At 47.6% G+C, this 14,413-nt stretch overlaps 1 protein-coding gene across 4 annotated transcripts in view; it reads left to right on the top strand.

Annotated features, from left to right (window-relative positions):
- LOC147700508 (uncharacterized) overlaps window positions 1–14,413 on the top strand; it is a 72,606-nt gene that overhangs the window by 10,862 nt on the left and 47,331 nt on the right. For all 4 annotated transcript variants that reach the window (XM_086929655.1, XM_086929654.1, XM_086929653.1 and 1 more), the window contains exons 2-6: window positions 1,231–1,357; window positions 7,412–7,522; window positions 9,809–9,925; window positions 10,104–10,226; window positions 12,300–12,413. In XM_086929655.1, the coding sequence (XP_086785781.1) occupies window positions 1,231–1,357; window positions 7,412–7,522; window positions 9,809–9,925; window positions 10,104–10,226; window positions 12,300–12,413 (592 nt within the window). The remainder of the gene's footprint in view (window positions 1–1,230; window positions 1,358–7,411; window positions 7,523–9,808; window positions 9,926–10,103; window positions 10,227–12,299; window positions 12,414–14,413) is intronic.

The following is a 14,413-nucleotide window of genomic DNA, read 5'->3' as shown; positions in this document are numbered from 1 at the left end:
TAAGCGTGCACGCAAGTTTGAGGCCAGGAAAAGCTTGTGGGTAGCACTTTGAAAACCCCCTTACTAAAAGTCGAGCAAGCAGCGCATGTCATTGTATCCATATAAATAATATAACGAGTAACATCACACCTAGAACAAGCCTGGACTATTGGCTTTGTCAACGGTTGTTAGCTAGATAAGAGAAATAAGCAACAACGTTGGCTTCGCAGTACATAACATTGAAAATGCCTCAATTCTAGAAAGAAGAGACTGTGAAAGAACTATATCTGGTCTCTTTGAAAGCAGTGATTACATTGGCCATGGGGTCTTTGGGTGGGTGGGGGGGCTTGATGGGGCATGTGGAATCCTTCACAATGCGAAAGCTTGTTAGGAAATAGCATTATTGTTTTGTCAACAACACCGTCGGCAAAATAAGAGGAACAGAGGCGTGCAGCGACATCAGGGCAGTCGCTGCACCCATCTGCACCTCTGATTTTGCACCACATGTAACAGTGTATTATATAGTGTATTATATTGGGATCACCAAATAGGGCGCAATCTTGTACATAATGCCTCTGAGACTACACACTGAAGGCAAAAAAAATGTTTGAAGGAATACACTGAGATCACACACCGCTATGTTGCGTTCACTACAGTATGGCAGCATCTGCAACTGCAGTTTATGACATGTACATTGTACCTCTTTTCTCTCATTACAGGTAATCCCCAAAGCAACGGCAAGTAAACCCTTTTGGAAAAAAAATCACATGCAAATCACATGCTACACGTAACCAGCACACGTTAGACATGTCTTTGGATTTAAAGTTACGCTCCCATACACCCTATCTCCATAAGTGCTCACTGGAATATGGTCGAGCCCACCCTGACTTTGAGGAGTTGGGGTGAGTCCGATGAAGCATGCCACTACTAGAGTCGGTGAGGGTTCTATAAAGGAAAGGCTCTCTTTCCCCTCCCTCCCACAATAATGGGTGTGCTGTTCATCTGCGTACCAGTGGTCCCCGACCTCTATCGTTTCCAAGGAGCCAGGTTGGCCCTCGAAGGGATACTTGTTTTGTTTTGAGTCTTTTTATTTAGTACACTCATTACACTCTTACTAAGGAACAGGCCTCCTGGTGGCTCCTCAGCTTTTCTGGCCTGGCGGTGGAGAGAAGTGAAAGGAAGGCATTTTCCTTCCGGTCGTATTTACTTTGAATGAAGTTGCTAACCTTTCATATAAACATATCGTTTTAGGAGCAGGTAAAATTCCGGGATGTCTCTGTCTGTTTCTCCGAAGAGGAATGGAAGACTTTAGATCAGTGGCAGAAGGACTTTTACCAGAATGTGATGAAGGAAATTCACCAGGCCTTGTTCTTGATGGGTAACTATGTGGTGATTGCATTCTACTGCAAATGGTTTTACAGTCATTGTTTCAAGTGTCCTGTTTCTTAAAATAAGTTTTGTTGTAATTTTGCTAATTCTGTCATATTGATCAAGGCTCGCTGTGTAACTTTCCCGGAAGAGACCATAAAACAAGAATTGCCTTCTAATGCCCAACACAGTGAAGCCAAACTGTAGAGATTGGAATAATTTACTTACCAGGGATCAGGAAACTTACCAAATGGTGGGAAAACTACTAGAAAAAAATCAAGTCTCCTTAACATCCAGGCCTTTATTCTGATTTTCGAATGTGTTCAGCTAACCCCTGCTTTTTACAAAGTAGAAACTGTTGCTTAATTTGTGGAAAACCCCACGTTATTGAAACTATCAATCTCCAGTTTTATTTTATGTCCATCCCAAATTTCTTTCCCCATGTACAAATTGGCAGCAGAGGGTAGACTAATCACAGAAAGCCATGTGCAACATTACATCTTCTAGCTCCTCTACCTGTTGACCTGCCTTGTACGACACCACCCGCAGGCAATCCCTCCTCTTTCTCACCCAGCCCGAAAAAAAGATTTTTGTGCCTCGTCACCCTCACAATCCACTCCTGGCAACACTTGACCCTCTGTCTGCATACAGAAACAAGCATTGGAAATGCAATAGGTCTCGCATTAGAAAAGTTGGAGCTATTTGTTTTGTAAATGACAATTTTTTTTATGTGTTGGTCTTGAAAATAGTCAAACAAAGATGCAAGCACAGTGTGAGGGTGAGGGGGCAACGCAGGGGGCAGGATTACAAACGCCACGGGAGAGGGGAGCAATTGGAGTGCGGCGGAAGCATCAAAGGGCTGGGAATGTGTGGGGGGAAGGGGCACAACACGGTGACATGGAGCAAGCTGGCACTGCGCGCGTTCAAGCTTGCAGCCAGGGAAAACAGGGGTAGCAATTTGAAAAGCCCCTGTACAAAATGTCGAGCAAGCTCGACCTAAAAAGATGAGGCAAATTAGTATGCTGCCGCCATGACTATGAAGCAGGGGCCGCCATGCTTGTGCCGGGTGCGGCTGGCTGAGTGGTGGAGAAAGTTGATATGGGCGAGCCACGCAGAACCAAAGAAAGGCACAAGGCTGCCATTGTAAAAGTTAAAACCTGGCATGGCGCTGGGAGGTCGCGGTCACAAGATGTTTTTGCTGCACGGCGACTGTTGATACATCTCGGTGTACTGTGTGTGTGCAGTGTTTCTGCTCCTACCTGCCGTAGACACACGCTCTAAGGTGGTGGGGGAGGGGAGGTGATGCGAGGAGAGGCACCCAGAATGGCCATCACGTGCGTGCAACAGCTGTAAAGAGCGTTCAAGGGATAAATCCAATATCTTAATGGTGGAGAAAGTTGATTTGCGCAAGCCGGCCAGAACCAGAGAAAGGCACGCAGCTGCCATTGTAAAAGTTAAAGCCTGGCATGGCGCTGGGAGCTCGCAGGTCACATGATGTTTTCACTGCATTGCAACTGTTAATGATGTCGGGAGCAAAACAGCAGTGCCATCGGAAGGGTGGTGGGGGCTTGGAGCAGGATTTTAAAAGTTCAAGCCTGGCATGGCGCAGGGAGGTCACAGCTCACATGATGTTTTTGTCACATAGCAACTGTTAATTATGTTGGGACAAAACAGCAGTCACTGCTGTGGGGACGGAAACATGCTAGAAATGACGAGCAGGGAGAGAATAAAACAGACGTGGAGAAGAGAAGGTGTTTACGCAGCAAGAGGGGAAGTAGGACGAAACAGGAGGTAAAGAAAAACACCCGCTGGGCGCACACAGGGCAAGCGCTTCGTTTGACAGACCACAAAGATCACCCTTTTTAAAAAAAAAAAAAGCAGCAAATTAGGGTTTCTGGGCCATAAAAGGTTTGAGTTCCCACCAAGGGCGTGTAGCACTGAGGCCATGAAAGGATTGCAGGAATGAAAGTCGGCGAATGTAAGAGAACATCTATGGAAAATGCAGGGCTGCTCTTGGAGGGGGAGGGGAAAGCACACTGCTGCTACAGCTCAGACCCAAAGGCAGAGAGCGAGCTTTCAAAACAAGAGACGGACGGCAGCGCGGCACATAGGAGGGGAGGGGAGGGCATACGCTGCTCACAGACAGAATACATAACAGCAGCCGGCGCAGATACCAGGGGATTTGTGGGGAGGAAGACAGCAATGCCACAAACTTAGATAAGAGTACACAATAAGAAAATGGGGAGTATAGATGTCTTCGAGCCGGAGGATGGGGCACAGCGCTCTCAGCAACCTCAAAATCTCTGGAAATATAAACACGTATTAAGGAGAGGGAAGCTAATGTATACAGAACTGCAACCACGATGCATGCAATAGGAAGCAATGCATTTAGGGCCTCTGGGCATGCCGGAACATTACTCTCAGGCGTCCTAAGAAGGGCTGCGACAGTGAACAATGTAAGGATCCCAAGCTGAACCACTGGTGTGATTGATCCACAGCAGGTCAGGGGAGGGGGGCTGCACTGAAATCTCATGGTGTGCGCCTTGTGAAGGGCTTCATGTGTATTTAGAGGAAGGGTAGACCAAGAACTTGTGATAACACTCAATATGCACTGAGGCAAAAAGGAATCATGATGAAAACAAGCCAGCTCTTGGCATTGCTGTGGGGAGGGGGGAAGGGTGGAGGAGAAATGAGAGACACTGCCTGGCGGCCATGAAAGTGAAAGTACGGCCGGCCGGCCGGCAATAATTAGGGAAGGAGGCTAATGCGGGGAGAGTGCGAGGACAAGCATGAAAAACAAGCTCTTGGCAGCACAAAATGAGACGGAGGGCATTGCTGTGGGGAGGGGGGAGGAGAAATGCGACACCGCCTGGCGGCCATGAAAAGTGCGAAATGATCCCTTTCAACTGAAGCTGCTGGCGGCAGGTGGCTGGCTTTCATGTGCACGCGCTTTTCAGGTCAATGCGCTTGCGCATTGAGCTTGCTTTTCACGGGCACAGCATGAAATCGCCTGATGTTTGAGCTCTCGTTAAGCCCCTATATTCTCGCAAGTTCAATGCGCAAGCGCATTGACAGGCGAGACCTAAAAAATACTTAGCATGCCGCCAATATTTCATACCACCCTCTGTTCCCACCAACCAACACGGCACCTGTACTCTCTCACTTTGAGTGAGTGGAAAGACAGCGCTTCATTTTCCCTTTTCCTGGTAGTCTGAGTCTGCGTGTACTCCAGCGAAGAAGGGAAACTATGGTTGGCGGAGCAAGGTTTACATATGTGACATGTGTGTTTTAAAGAGGCAAATCCAGTTTCATGAAGAGCTGTGAGCTTTGCATAACAAGTACTACATTCTACAATCGCATGATGCATTCCTTTGTAACAGAATTAAGATGAGAGTTTGTAAAACACAACCTGTTTCAAACTGTTTAACATGATTATATATGAAGTGGCACAAAGTAATTGCTTATATTTATCTTAATGTTGGCATAAGTGTGGTACATGGGTGAAGATGCTCCAACATTCAACATGTTTCACATTCAACATTAATCTTCTTTACAAAATAGTTGCCCTAAAAAGATTTATTTTCTGGGAGAGACTTTGGTTGAAGCCCCAACCAAGAGTATCTTAAGGGGATTATGTCATTGCTCAGAGATGGCTAGTTGCTGTGGTAAAGGTGCATTGGACACCAACTCACTCCCGAAGAATGTCATGGAAAGGATCAGAAAGGGGAAAGGGGAGCGAAAGGTGGTCCCTCGATTCAGGAGTTGCAGAATGGAGATGGGCAAACGTACACAAGGAGTGTGCGTATCTCGATGGAAGTTCTCGAGAGCCTCTTGTGATTTTCAGCGATTTTCTCTACTCCAGATGGTTACATTTTAGATGTGTGAGTTGTTAAAGTAAGATAGAGTGCAAAGATGTCACATAGTGTTTTGTTTTGTGTGCAATAGATTTTGCTCTTATTTGTGGCATTGTCAATTGATGAGAACGTTTGTTATGTATTGCTGTATTGAATTATGTCAGAGATGCTGTGCTTTTGGGATGTGTTTAATTGCAGACCTCCTGATTCTGCCTCACCTCATGTCCTCCTGGGTTGCATTTTTCTATTTCCTTGGCCGTTCCTTTGGCTTCCCTTTTAATCCTTTTTGGCCTTCTGATTGTTTGTTTGCTGCTGGCAAGTGCGCTTTGGTGAGTTTGTTATATTTACTTTTATATATTTTAATGTGCTTGTCCACCTTGGTTGCTTTTCAAGTGGTGCTGGTATAAGGGAGGATCAAAAGGCTTGCCCCTCCGCTTGATCCTGGCGAGGGGGGCCTGTGCAGTTTTTCTGGGAGAATATGATAGCTGTTGTAGCACCGTTGAAGAATTAGCCCTTACCAAAGGTCCTGTGGGCCACGAGGGGCCCTGGACTACACAAGCTTTAAGCATACTGAATCGCTCTAAGTTGAAGCAGCAGCTAGTGGATGGCATGTACGGTCTGCAAGGTGTGTATCTGACAGGTGAAGTGGGAGGGTGGAGAATGATCCGTGGTGCTCCTGACCCACAGAGACCCGCAGTAATTTTACTAGAGTGAATTGGGCAGCTACTGTGGTTTCCGCCCGGGTTCTGCACTCGTTGCATTACTTAGAGAATCCGTCCCTGCGCGGGTACCAGGATAATGGTATCTATACCAGTTTGCGTGTCCTGCAAAGAAGGAGACAGATGCTGGCACAAGCGTTTCTAAATCGAGGAAACCATACCCTTTCCATCTTCACCAGCTGGTAGATTAAACCACCATAGAGGTTGAAGGACTATCGTGTTGACTGAGTCGGCTGACCAGCAACCCTCATTATACAGGACCAGGTTTCCAAGAGGAGCCGAGGTTCATTTAAGGCTGTCCCACCGCTGTTCAGTCCTGATGAAGACCCGCCCTTGATGCGCACAACCAGCGCATCGCCCCCCCAGGGTCGAAACTTCGACGCATTCCTTCTTTCCATGAATCAACTATACAAATACCCACTAGGACCCAAGAATTAATTTACATACCTATTTGTTTATTGCAATTATAGTTGGCTTTGTCAAAGAACCGTTTGATTTGACATCAATGTATGTTGTTTTTAAATGTATAACAATTTTGCACAACATTTATGTGGTTTATATGTTGTATGTGTTTTTGTTGGACAGCAAAATTAATGATTTAACATGATTCAGATATGATGGAAATATATGACTAAAACTTTATTTCCTCTTTGGTCAGTGTGCTTTGTTTATACTGGTATAGATACCATTATCCTGGTACCCGCGCAGGCACGGATTCTCTAAGTAATGCAATAAGAAATACTATATCAGTGTGTATTTCGTTCCGACAGAACCATTATTAATAGTTCTATTACCCACCCAGGTTCTGAGGGTTACAGGGTCACCCCATTACATGTAATGGACGGGTTCTGCACTCAACGGCTGCCTCTAAGTCTTTAAGCCCCGCCACCATGCCGCTCTGCCACCTTACCACCTTTCAGCTTCGCTTGCGGCCCTCTAATTATAACTGCTACAGCAGGATGCGGTACCACACGGCGGGAGGAGCTTCAGATGAAGGACGTCAGCAGGAAGGTACAGTAGAGAGCGGCAGCAACGTCCCTCTCTGCTCACTCTGCTTCACTGGTTCCCCAGGGTGGGTGGAGTCCTACAGGTGTGCGCAGGTCGCCCCCGGTACTAACCTGGCCGCCTCCGCGTCCCCCTGGGACACGCTCTCCGCAGCCACTGTCTAAAGGCGGCCACACTCCCCTCTGTAGCTGTCACCGCACTCACCCGTGAAGTCGAGATAAGCCAGGTTTATTTTCCGACCGGGCGGAAGTCTCCCCCCTGTCCCCGGGGAAAAGTTACGGGTGAAGTAAAAAAAAGCAGAGCCGATGCGGACAAAGCTCCTGCAACCTGCAGCGCCACTATATGAAATTTCAATGTATTACAAAAATTTCAAAGTCACTTGGCTAATATGCTGACAATTAGTTGAATTGAATGTGTGCATATCAATTCGAGTTGACTAGATAAAAATAAAAAAAGACTGCTGGTCATTTCTGTCCTTCATTACAGGCTATCAGATCGTCCACCCTGATAACTTACTCCAGATTTACAAAGCCAAGGATGCGTATGTGCCGGTTTCCCAAGATGCAGAGAACACTAACCTGCTGGAGCCTGGATTGTGTAAGTTAGTCTGCGTAGATCATGCATGTTGTGCTGGAGCCTGGATTGTGTAAGTTGGTCTGCGTAGATCATGCATGTGGTGCTGGAGCCTGGATTGTGTAAGTTGGTCTGCGTAGATCATGCATGTGGTGCTGGAGCCTGGATTGTGTAAGCTGGTCTGCTTAGTTCATGCATGTGGTGCCGGAGCCTGGCTTGTGTAGGTTGGTCTGCGTAGATCATTCATCTGGTGCTGGAGCCTGGATTGTGTAAGTTGGTCTGCGTAGATCATGCATGTGGTGCTGGAGCCTGGATTGTGTAAGCTGGTCTGCGTAGATCATGCATGTGGTGCTGGAGCCTGGATGGTGTAAGTTGGTCTGCGTAGATCATGCATGTGGTGCTGGAGCCTGGAATGTGTAAGCTGGTCTGTGTAGATCATGCATGTGGTGCTGGAGCCTGGATGGTGTAAGTTGGTCTCCGTAGTTCATGCATGTGGTGCTGGAGCCTGGATTGTGTAAGCTGGTCTGCGTAGATCATGCATCTGGTGCTGGAGCCTGGATTGTGTAGGTTGGTCTGCGTAGATCATGCATGTGGTGCTGGAGCCTTGATTGTGTAAGCTGGTCTGCGTAGATCATGCATCTGGTGCTGGAGCCTGGATTGTGTAGGTTGGTCTGCGTAGATCATGCATGTGGTGCTGGAGCCTTGATTGTGTAAGCTGGTCTGCGTAGATCATGCATCTGGTGCTGGAGCCTGGATTGTGTAGGTTGGTCTGCGTAGATCATGCATCTGGTGCTGGAGCCTGGATTGTGTAGGTTGGTCTGCGTAGATCATGCATGTGGTGCTGGAGCCTGGAATGTGTAAGCTGGTCTGTGTAGATCATGCATGTGGTGCTGGAGCCTGGATGGTGTAAGTTGGTCTCCGTTGTTCATGCATGTGGTGCTGGAGCCTTGATTGTGTAAGCTGGTCTGCGTAGATCATGCATGTGGTGCTGGAGCCTGGATTGTGTAAGTTGGTCTGCATAGATCAAGCATGTGGTGCTGGAGCCTGGATTGTGTACGCTGGTCTGCGTAGATCATGCATGTGGTGCTGGAGCCTGGATTGTGTAGGTTGGTCTGCGTAGATCATGCATGTGGTGCTGGAGCCTGGATTGTGTAAGTTGGTCTGCGTAGATCATGCATGTGGTGCTGGAGCCTGGATTGTGTAAGTTGGTCTGCTAGATCATGCATGTGGTGCTGGAGCCTGGATTGTGTAAGTTTGTCTGCGTAGATCATGCATGTGGTGCTGGAGCCTGGATTGTGTAAGTCGGACTGCGTAGGTCATGCATGTGGCGGAGAGGTCAAGGCCCGCGCGGCCCATGTACCTGCTTCTCGTGCAGTGAATTTTAACGTGCTCAGACAAACTGAATCGGACGAAGCATCTACTGAGAAAACATGACAGGCAGAACAGTTATTAAATGGGTCATCATGTCATGGTTTCGTTTTTGGTTTTCCTCTAGCGTTCTTTGGATTTGTCTTTCAAGGATGAGGATACTTTGAAAGTTACTTTACTTCTGTACAGAAGCCTCTGTCCACACGCTACCAAGCTTCACCTGAATTCTTGAAAGTCTGAGTGAGTTGCTGAAACTAACTTTTTAAGCATTCCAGAGAATGGGATTGAAATTACGAGGTTTTGCACTTGATTGCAAAACCACAGGAGATTGTTCTTACCTGCGCTGAGGAGCACATGGGATTTCTGCAAAGGTATTGCAGAAAGGTATCAGGGACTTCAGCATGTCTGATTGGCCAGAATTCAGGGGCCACTTCTGAGTGGGTGCCTGTAATCTGTCAGACTGGCTGAAACTGTGGTGTGTTTCAGCAGTTTGGCTTGCGTGTGACCAATCCCCTTGACCAGATTCAATAGGATGTTCTGACACACCACATTCTGACTGGATCAGTTTTGTTCTCCTAGGAGACTATAGAGTACTGTCACACTGGAAGGGAGTATCCTGTGTGTGTATTTTGCCTCATTGTGGGGCTCTACCTTCCAAATGGTGGAAACCCACCCAGTGCAGACTGCATGTTTTGGGGAATCTGATGACTGGTCGTTTTCTGCACCCTGAGACGTTACAGCAGCTTATTTCCAGAGCAAACGGTGTTGTTGACCTCTGCAGGAAGGTGCTCGTAGCAGGATGTCAATCTAAGTCATTTGCAACAACCAATCCGGCTGAATGTTTCCAATAGCTGGTGCACGAACATGAAGAGAATGAATCCTGCTTTCTAGTTAAGGCTGGTTTCAGCTGGTGTGTGTAACCCTGTCTGTTTATCTGTGCAGCATCTCACCAGGACGCCATTCCTGATGTTTTATTCAGGATCTCTTACAAGGAGGGGTCAGACTGTGGAGAACGACAACACTTGGATGAACCAGGAGGCTGCATCAGTTCCACTTCATGTGAGTTTAGTATTCTTACAAGAAAGCAGTCAACCTTCCAGGCATCGCAGCAATCCTATTAGGCGGGTAGCAGCTCTTGGCCTTATCGCTAGGCGCTGTGTTAAAGATCTACGTTGTCGCTCTACACTTTGGTCGACAATACCATCTTTATTACCTCATATGTCTGCCTTATTAACAGGTTTTCCAGTTGTGACTGCTGCCTTCTCCTTAACAAAGGAACAAGAGTTACAGCTGTATCCCATGCACCAGCAGAAGTCGCAGCAGAAGTCGCAGCGAAGAGAGAACCGTGATCGTGCCTCAAGTGAGTGAAAGTGGTGGCATACAGACTGTATACTATAATCCTAGGCTTGACCAACTAATAAATCGAGTTTTCACTCACACAGGCAAGAGGAAGAACAAATCCTGTTATTCAGTTTTTTATGTAGTACCCTTAGACTAGGCTGACTGCAGAAATCATAGTTTTATAGCTTGTAATGTCCAAGCAGCACAATGATATCAAAATATTTACATTTACTGTTAACTTGTTGGGATACTTGTCTGAAACTGCACCATCTCCCCATCCTTGCCCCCTCTCCCCACAATCCCAAAAGGCTTTCAATTGAACTCTTTTGGTGGGGATCCAGCTGTGGCAGGAAACCATCTGGATGTGTCTTACTCAGTATGCATGACCCCAATGCTGTCATCCTCTGCACAGCCCTAGATCACCAGGAAAGCTTAGCACCAAGCGAACAAGGCCACTGCTTGTTGTACAACCAGAGCATGTCAGGAACACTGGAGGTTGTTGGTGGAGTCAGGGTTTCAAAGACAAACATATTTTATTCCAGTCTCACAATGGCTGTCACTGCAAGTGGCCTAGAATAATCCCTGTTATTTCCCTCCCCCAGGAGTTCTGTTACCAGGAGTCCCAGTATTCCTGGGATGGGTGAAATAATAATAAAATGTAAGTATTTGGGGGATATGTGGGAATGGAACGTGTCCTGCTGGCTCCAGCTACTTTCACAGTTATTTTACCTTGAGGCTGTTTGCAGCAGGTGAAATATCTGGGTGAAACGCCATGGAGCAGCGATATTCCCACAAAACCTACAATTCTTATAGGGCCGCATTGTAATTATCAGGCCGGTCGAATTGAGGGCCTGTGTGCTTTAGTCACCTTCGCTTTAAGCGCACTGTAGATTCTAGCGAAAGCTTTGGTGTCAACTGTTTCATGCAACCAATTCAGAAAATCATAGGTACATGAGAGGAGGGGGGTTCCATTAAGGGGGGCCTTCTGTTAAGTCCAATGGTTGTCCCTGTTGCTGTCTCCCCTTTCCTGCCTATGCCCTGGCTCTGCTATTTTCCTTTCCTCTCTCTCTGCAGAAGCCACACCACAGCAGAGCCTGGCTTGTGTCTGGTTTGCATGCATTGAAGGTAACAGGAAGGGTCCTTTGTTCTCACCTGACCTAGACACCAGCCTTTTCAACCGAGCCAGCGTGTGGCCTGAGCGTAGCAACACTTGCACGGATACTGTGGGCTAGTGTTTGGCCAAAGCCACACATCTTACAGAGATGGGCTTCCTGCTCATTCCGAAGCCTGTCTTGTGTTAGAGAAGCCAAGACCCGCCACCAGTATCTGGTTGGACAAATTCTGGTTTCCAGTGCGCAGCCTGACAGCCTGTAAGCAATAGTTCCCCCTGTGCATGATTAGCATGGAGCGCATGTGTGGAAGAAGGCTGGAAGCTTCGCTTGGCACCCCCAGACGAGGAGAAATTATACCAGTTAACTGTGGTCAAGACTAAACTGCAGCATCCCAGGAAAGAAGAAGCTAGACTGTCTGGCGTGTAAACTGTCATCTGTTTCCTGCTAGCAGAGCTCCAGCTCAAAGACCAGCTCATTGGAGATTTGGAGCAGCAAGATTGACAGAACCCATCAAGCCTCAGCTGTGATCCCGTCACACCTGATGCACCAGTAATAACCCTGAGGAATCCTAGCGTTGGCCCATGAGCGTGTGTACACACTCTCTCAGGTTTCATGGGTGTCTTGTGACTGTTTCGCTGTCAAAGAGCACACTCATCAGAACTTTCGGGGAAATCATTGTAGTGCCTGCTGGTTTTGTGCCCGAGTCCAGGCATCCCAGGTGCCTGCACTGCAGACATTCTTGGACGGAGCCTGAAGGGTTCTGTCAGTGTGAGAGGACGGTGACAAGTAGGGTTGATGAGGAAGTAACGTCTACTCGCATCCATCATGAAAAAGGCTCAACACTTCAGTGCAGGCGGTGCCGCCTTCAAGACTGAAGGGTGTTCACACCCCTCATCTCTGCTTGAGTAACTCCTGTTTTTAAACTGTGTTTTGCAGCTCACCACTTAAAGAACTAAAGCAATGTTTTTCGTCTTATACAGCTGGATTTCCTGTCTGGGAAAGGGCAGTTTCTTTGGAAAATGAGGACAGGTCAATCCTGACTTCGAAGGGTTTTCCCGGTGCAGGCGAGGAGAGACGCGCTGAGCCCAGCTCAGGTGAGGAAAAGTACTTGTTATGACAGAGGTAATGAGTAACTGCTTAGCAACAAGCTCCTCTCTGTTTGCGTGAATCCGTTGCCCGTGGTTTAGTCATAGTAAATCCCTTCTTCAGAAGCATAATTTGTGATTTAGCTCCTTCTTCATGGGTGGAGGATCCCAGTGAAAACAAACAAGCACAGATGTGTGTTTGTGCCCACCTTGCCTGGGGTGCAGAAATGTTATGTTATGTTATGTTAACAATGGTTTGTATAGCGCACTGTCACCGGTTGGTTTCCTGGCGCTGTAGAAGACAGAGGGCAGTCAGAGTTGGAAGCCTGCGGAATTAGTAGTATGCTTATTGGTAAAGCCAGGTCTTTAGGGATTTCCTGAATGACATGAGGTTAGTGCATAGCCGGATCTCAAGGGGAAGGGCATTCCACAGACGAGGTGCCAAAGTGCCAAATCTGCAACCGCCCGAGCGTTTACGTTTAAAAGATGGTGTTTGTAGAAGACATTGGTGAGCCGAGCATAGGCTTCGGGACGGAGCATACTTTATAATGAGTTTTGTGATGCATTTAGGGCTTTTGCAGTAGAGCGCTTTAAAGATCATGCAGCTGACTTTAAAGGTACAGCGCTGGGCCACCGGGAGCCAGTGAAGTGTTTTCAGAAGGGGGGTGGCTAAATGCCATCTTGGCTGGCTTAAAATCAGTCTTGCTGCATGATTCTGCACCATCTGGAGTCGTTTCAGAAGGAACTGGGGAAGGCCCAAATATATCGAGTTAGCATAATCTATGTGAGAGATCACAAGTCAAGTCAAGTCAAGTCAAAGAATTTATATAGCGCACTACATACCCAGAGGGTCTCAAGGCGCTTAGGGAGGGGAGGAGGATTACTTGTCAAATATCCACGTTTTAAGTTGCTTTCTGAATGCTAGGTGGTTCTGGGTAAGGCGAAGGTAAGTGGGGAGTGAGTTCCATGTTTTAGTTGCCAGGTATGAGAAGGATCTGCCTCCCATGGTGGTCTTGTTGATGCGAGGTACAGTGGCGAGGGCTTGGCTGGAAGAACGTAGTTGGCGGGAGGGGGTGTAGAAGGACAGTCGTGAGTTGAGGCATTCTGGTCCGGTGTCGTAGAGTGATTTGTGTGCGTGGGTTAGCAGTCGGAAAGTGATCCTCTTATTGACGGGTAGCCAGTGGAGGTCTTTCAGGTGACCAGAGATGTGTTCGTTACGCGGGATGTCTAATATGATCCTGGCTGAGGCGTTTTGGATTCGTTGGAGTTTCTTCTGGAGTTTAGCGGTAGTACCTGCGTAGAGGGTGTTTCCGTAGTCCAGTCGGCTCGTGACCAGAGCATGGGTGACTGTTTTTCTGGTTTCGGTGGGGATCCAGCGAAATGTTTTTTTGAGCATGCGAAGAATGTTGAAGCAGGATGAGGATACGGCGCTGACTTGTCTGTTCATTGAAAGTGAAGAATCCAGGATAACGCCTAGGTTCCGTGCGTGGTCTGTCGGGATGGGTGCTTTTCCAAGGGCTTCCGGCCACCAAGAGTCGTCCCATGCTGAGGGGAATGTACCTAGGATGAGGACTTCTGTTTTATCTGAGTTCAGTTTCAGACGGCTGTGTTTCATCCATTCGGCAACTTCTTTCATTCCTTCGTGTAGGTTAGTTTTGGCGGTGCTGGGGTCATTGGTGAGAGAAAGGATCAGTTGAGTGTCATCCGCGTAAGAGATGATGTTGAGGTTGTGTTGGCGGGCGATGGCCGCGAGGGGGCTCATGAATACGTTGAAGAGGGTGGGACTGAGTGAGGATCCTTGTGGTACGCCACAGATGACTTCAGTGGCCTCGGACTTGAATGGTGGAAGGCGGACTCTCTGGGTTCTTCCGGTGAGGAACGAGGTGATCCATTCAAGTGCTTTTCCTTGGATTTTTCTTGGATTCCTGACACCACCTGTGTCAGGGCTTCGCAGGTCAGAAGGTGACGAACCTTCCGGATTTTTCTCAGTTGGAAAAGACACTTGGAGA

The sequence above is a fragment of the Lissotriton vulgaris genome, chromosome 7 (assembly GCF_964263255.1).
Source record: "Lissotriton vulgaris chromosome 7, aLisVul1.2, whole genome shotgun sequence".
Taxonomy (NCBI): Eukaryota; Metazoa; Chordata; class Amphibia; order Caudata; family Salamandridae; genus Lissotriton; species Lissotriton vulgaris.
The sequence above is the reverse complement of the archived record's forward strand: the minus strand, read 5'-3'. Positions and strand labels throughout refer to the sequence as shown.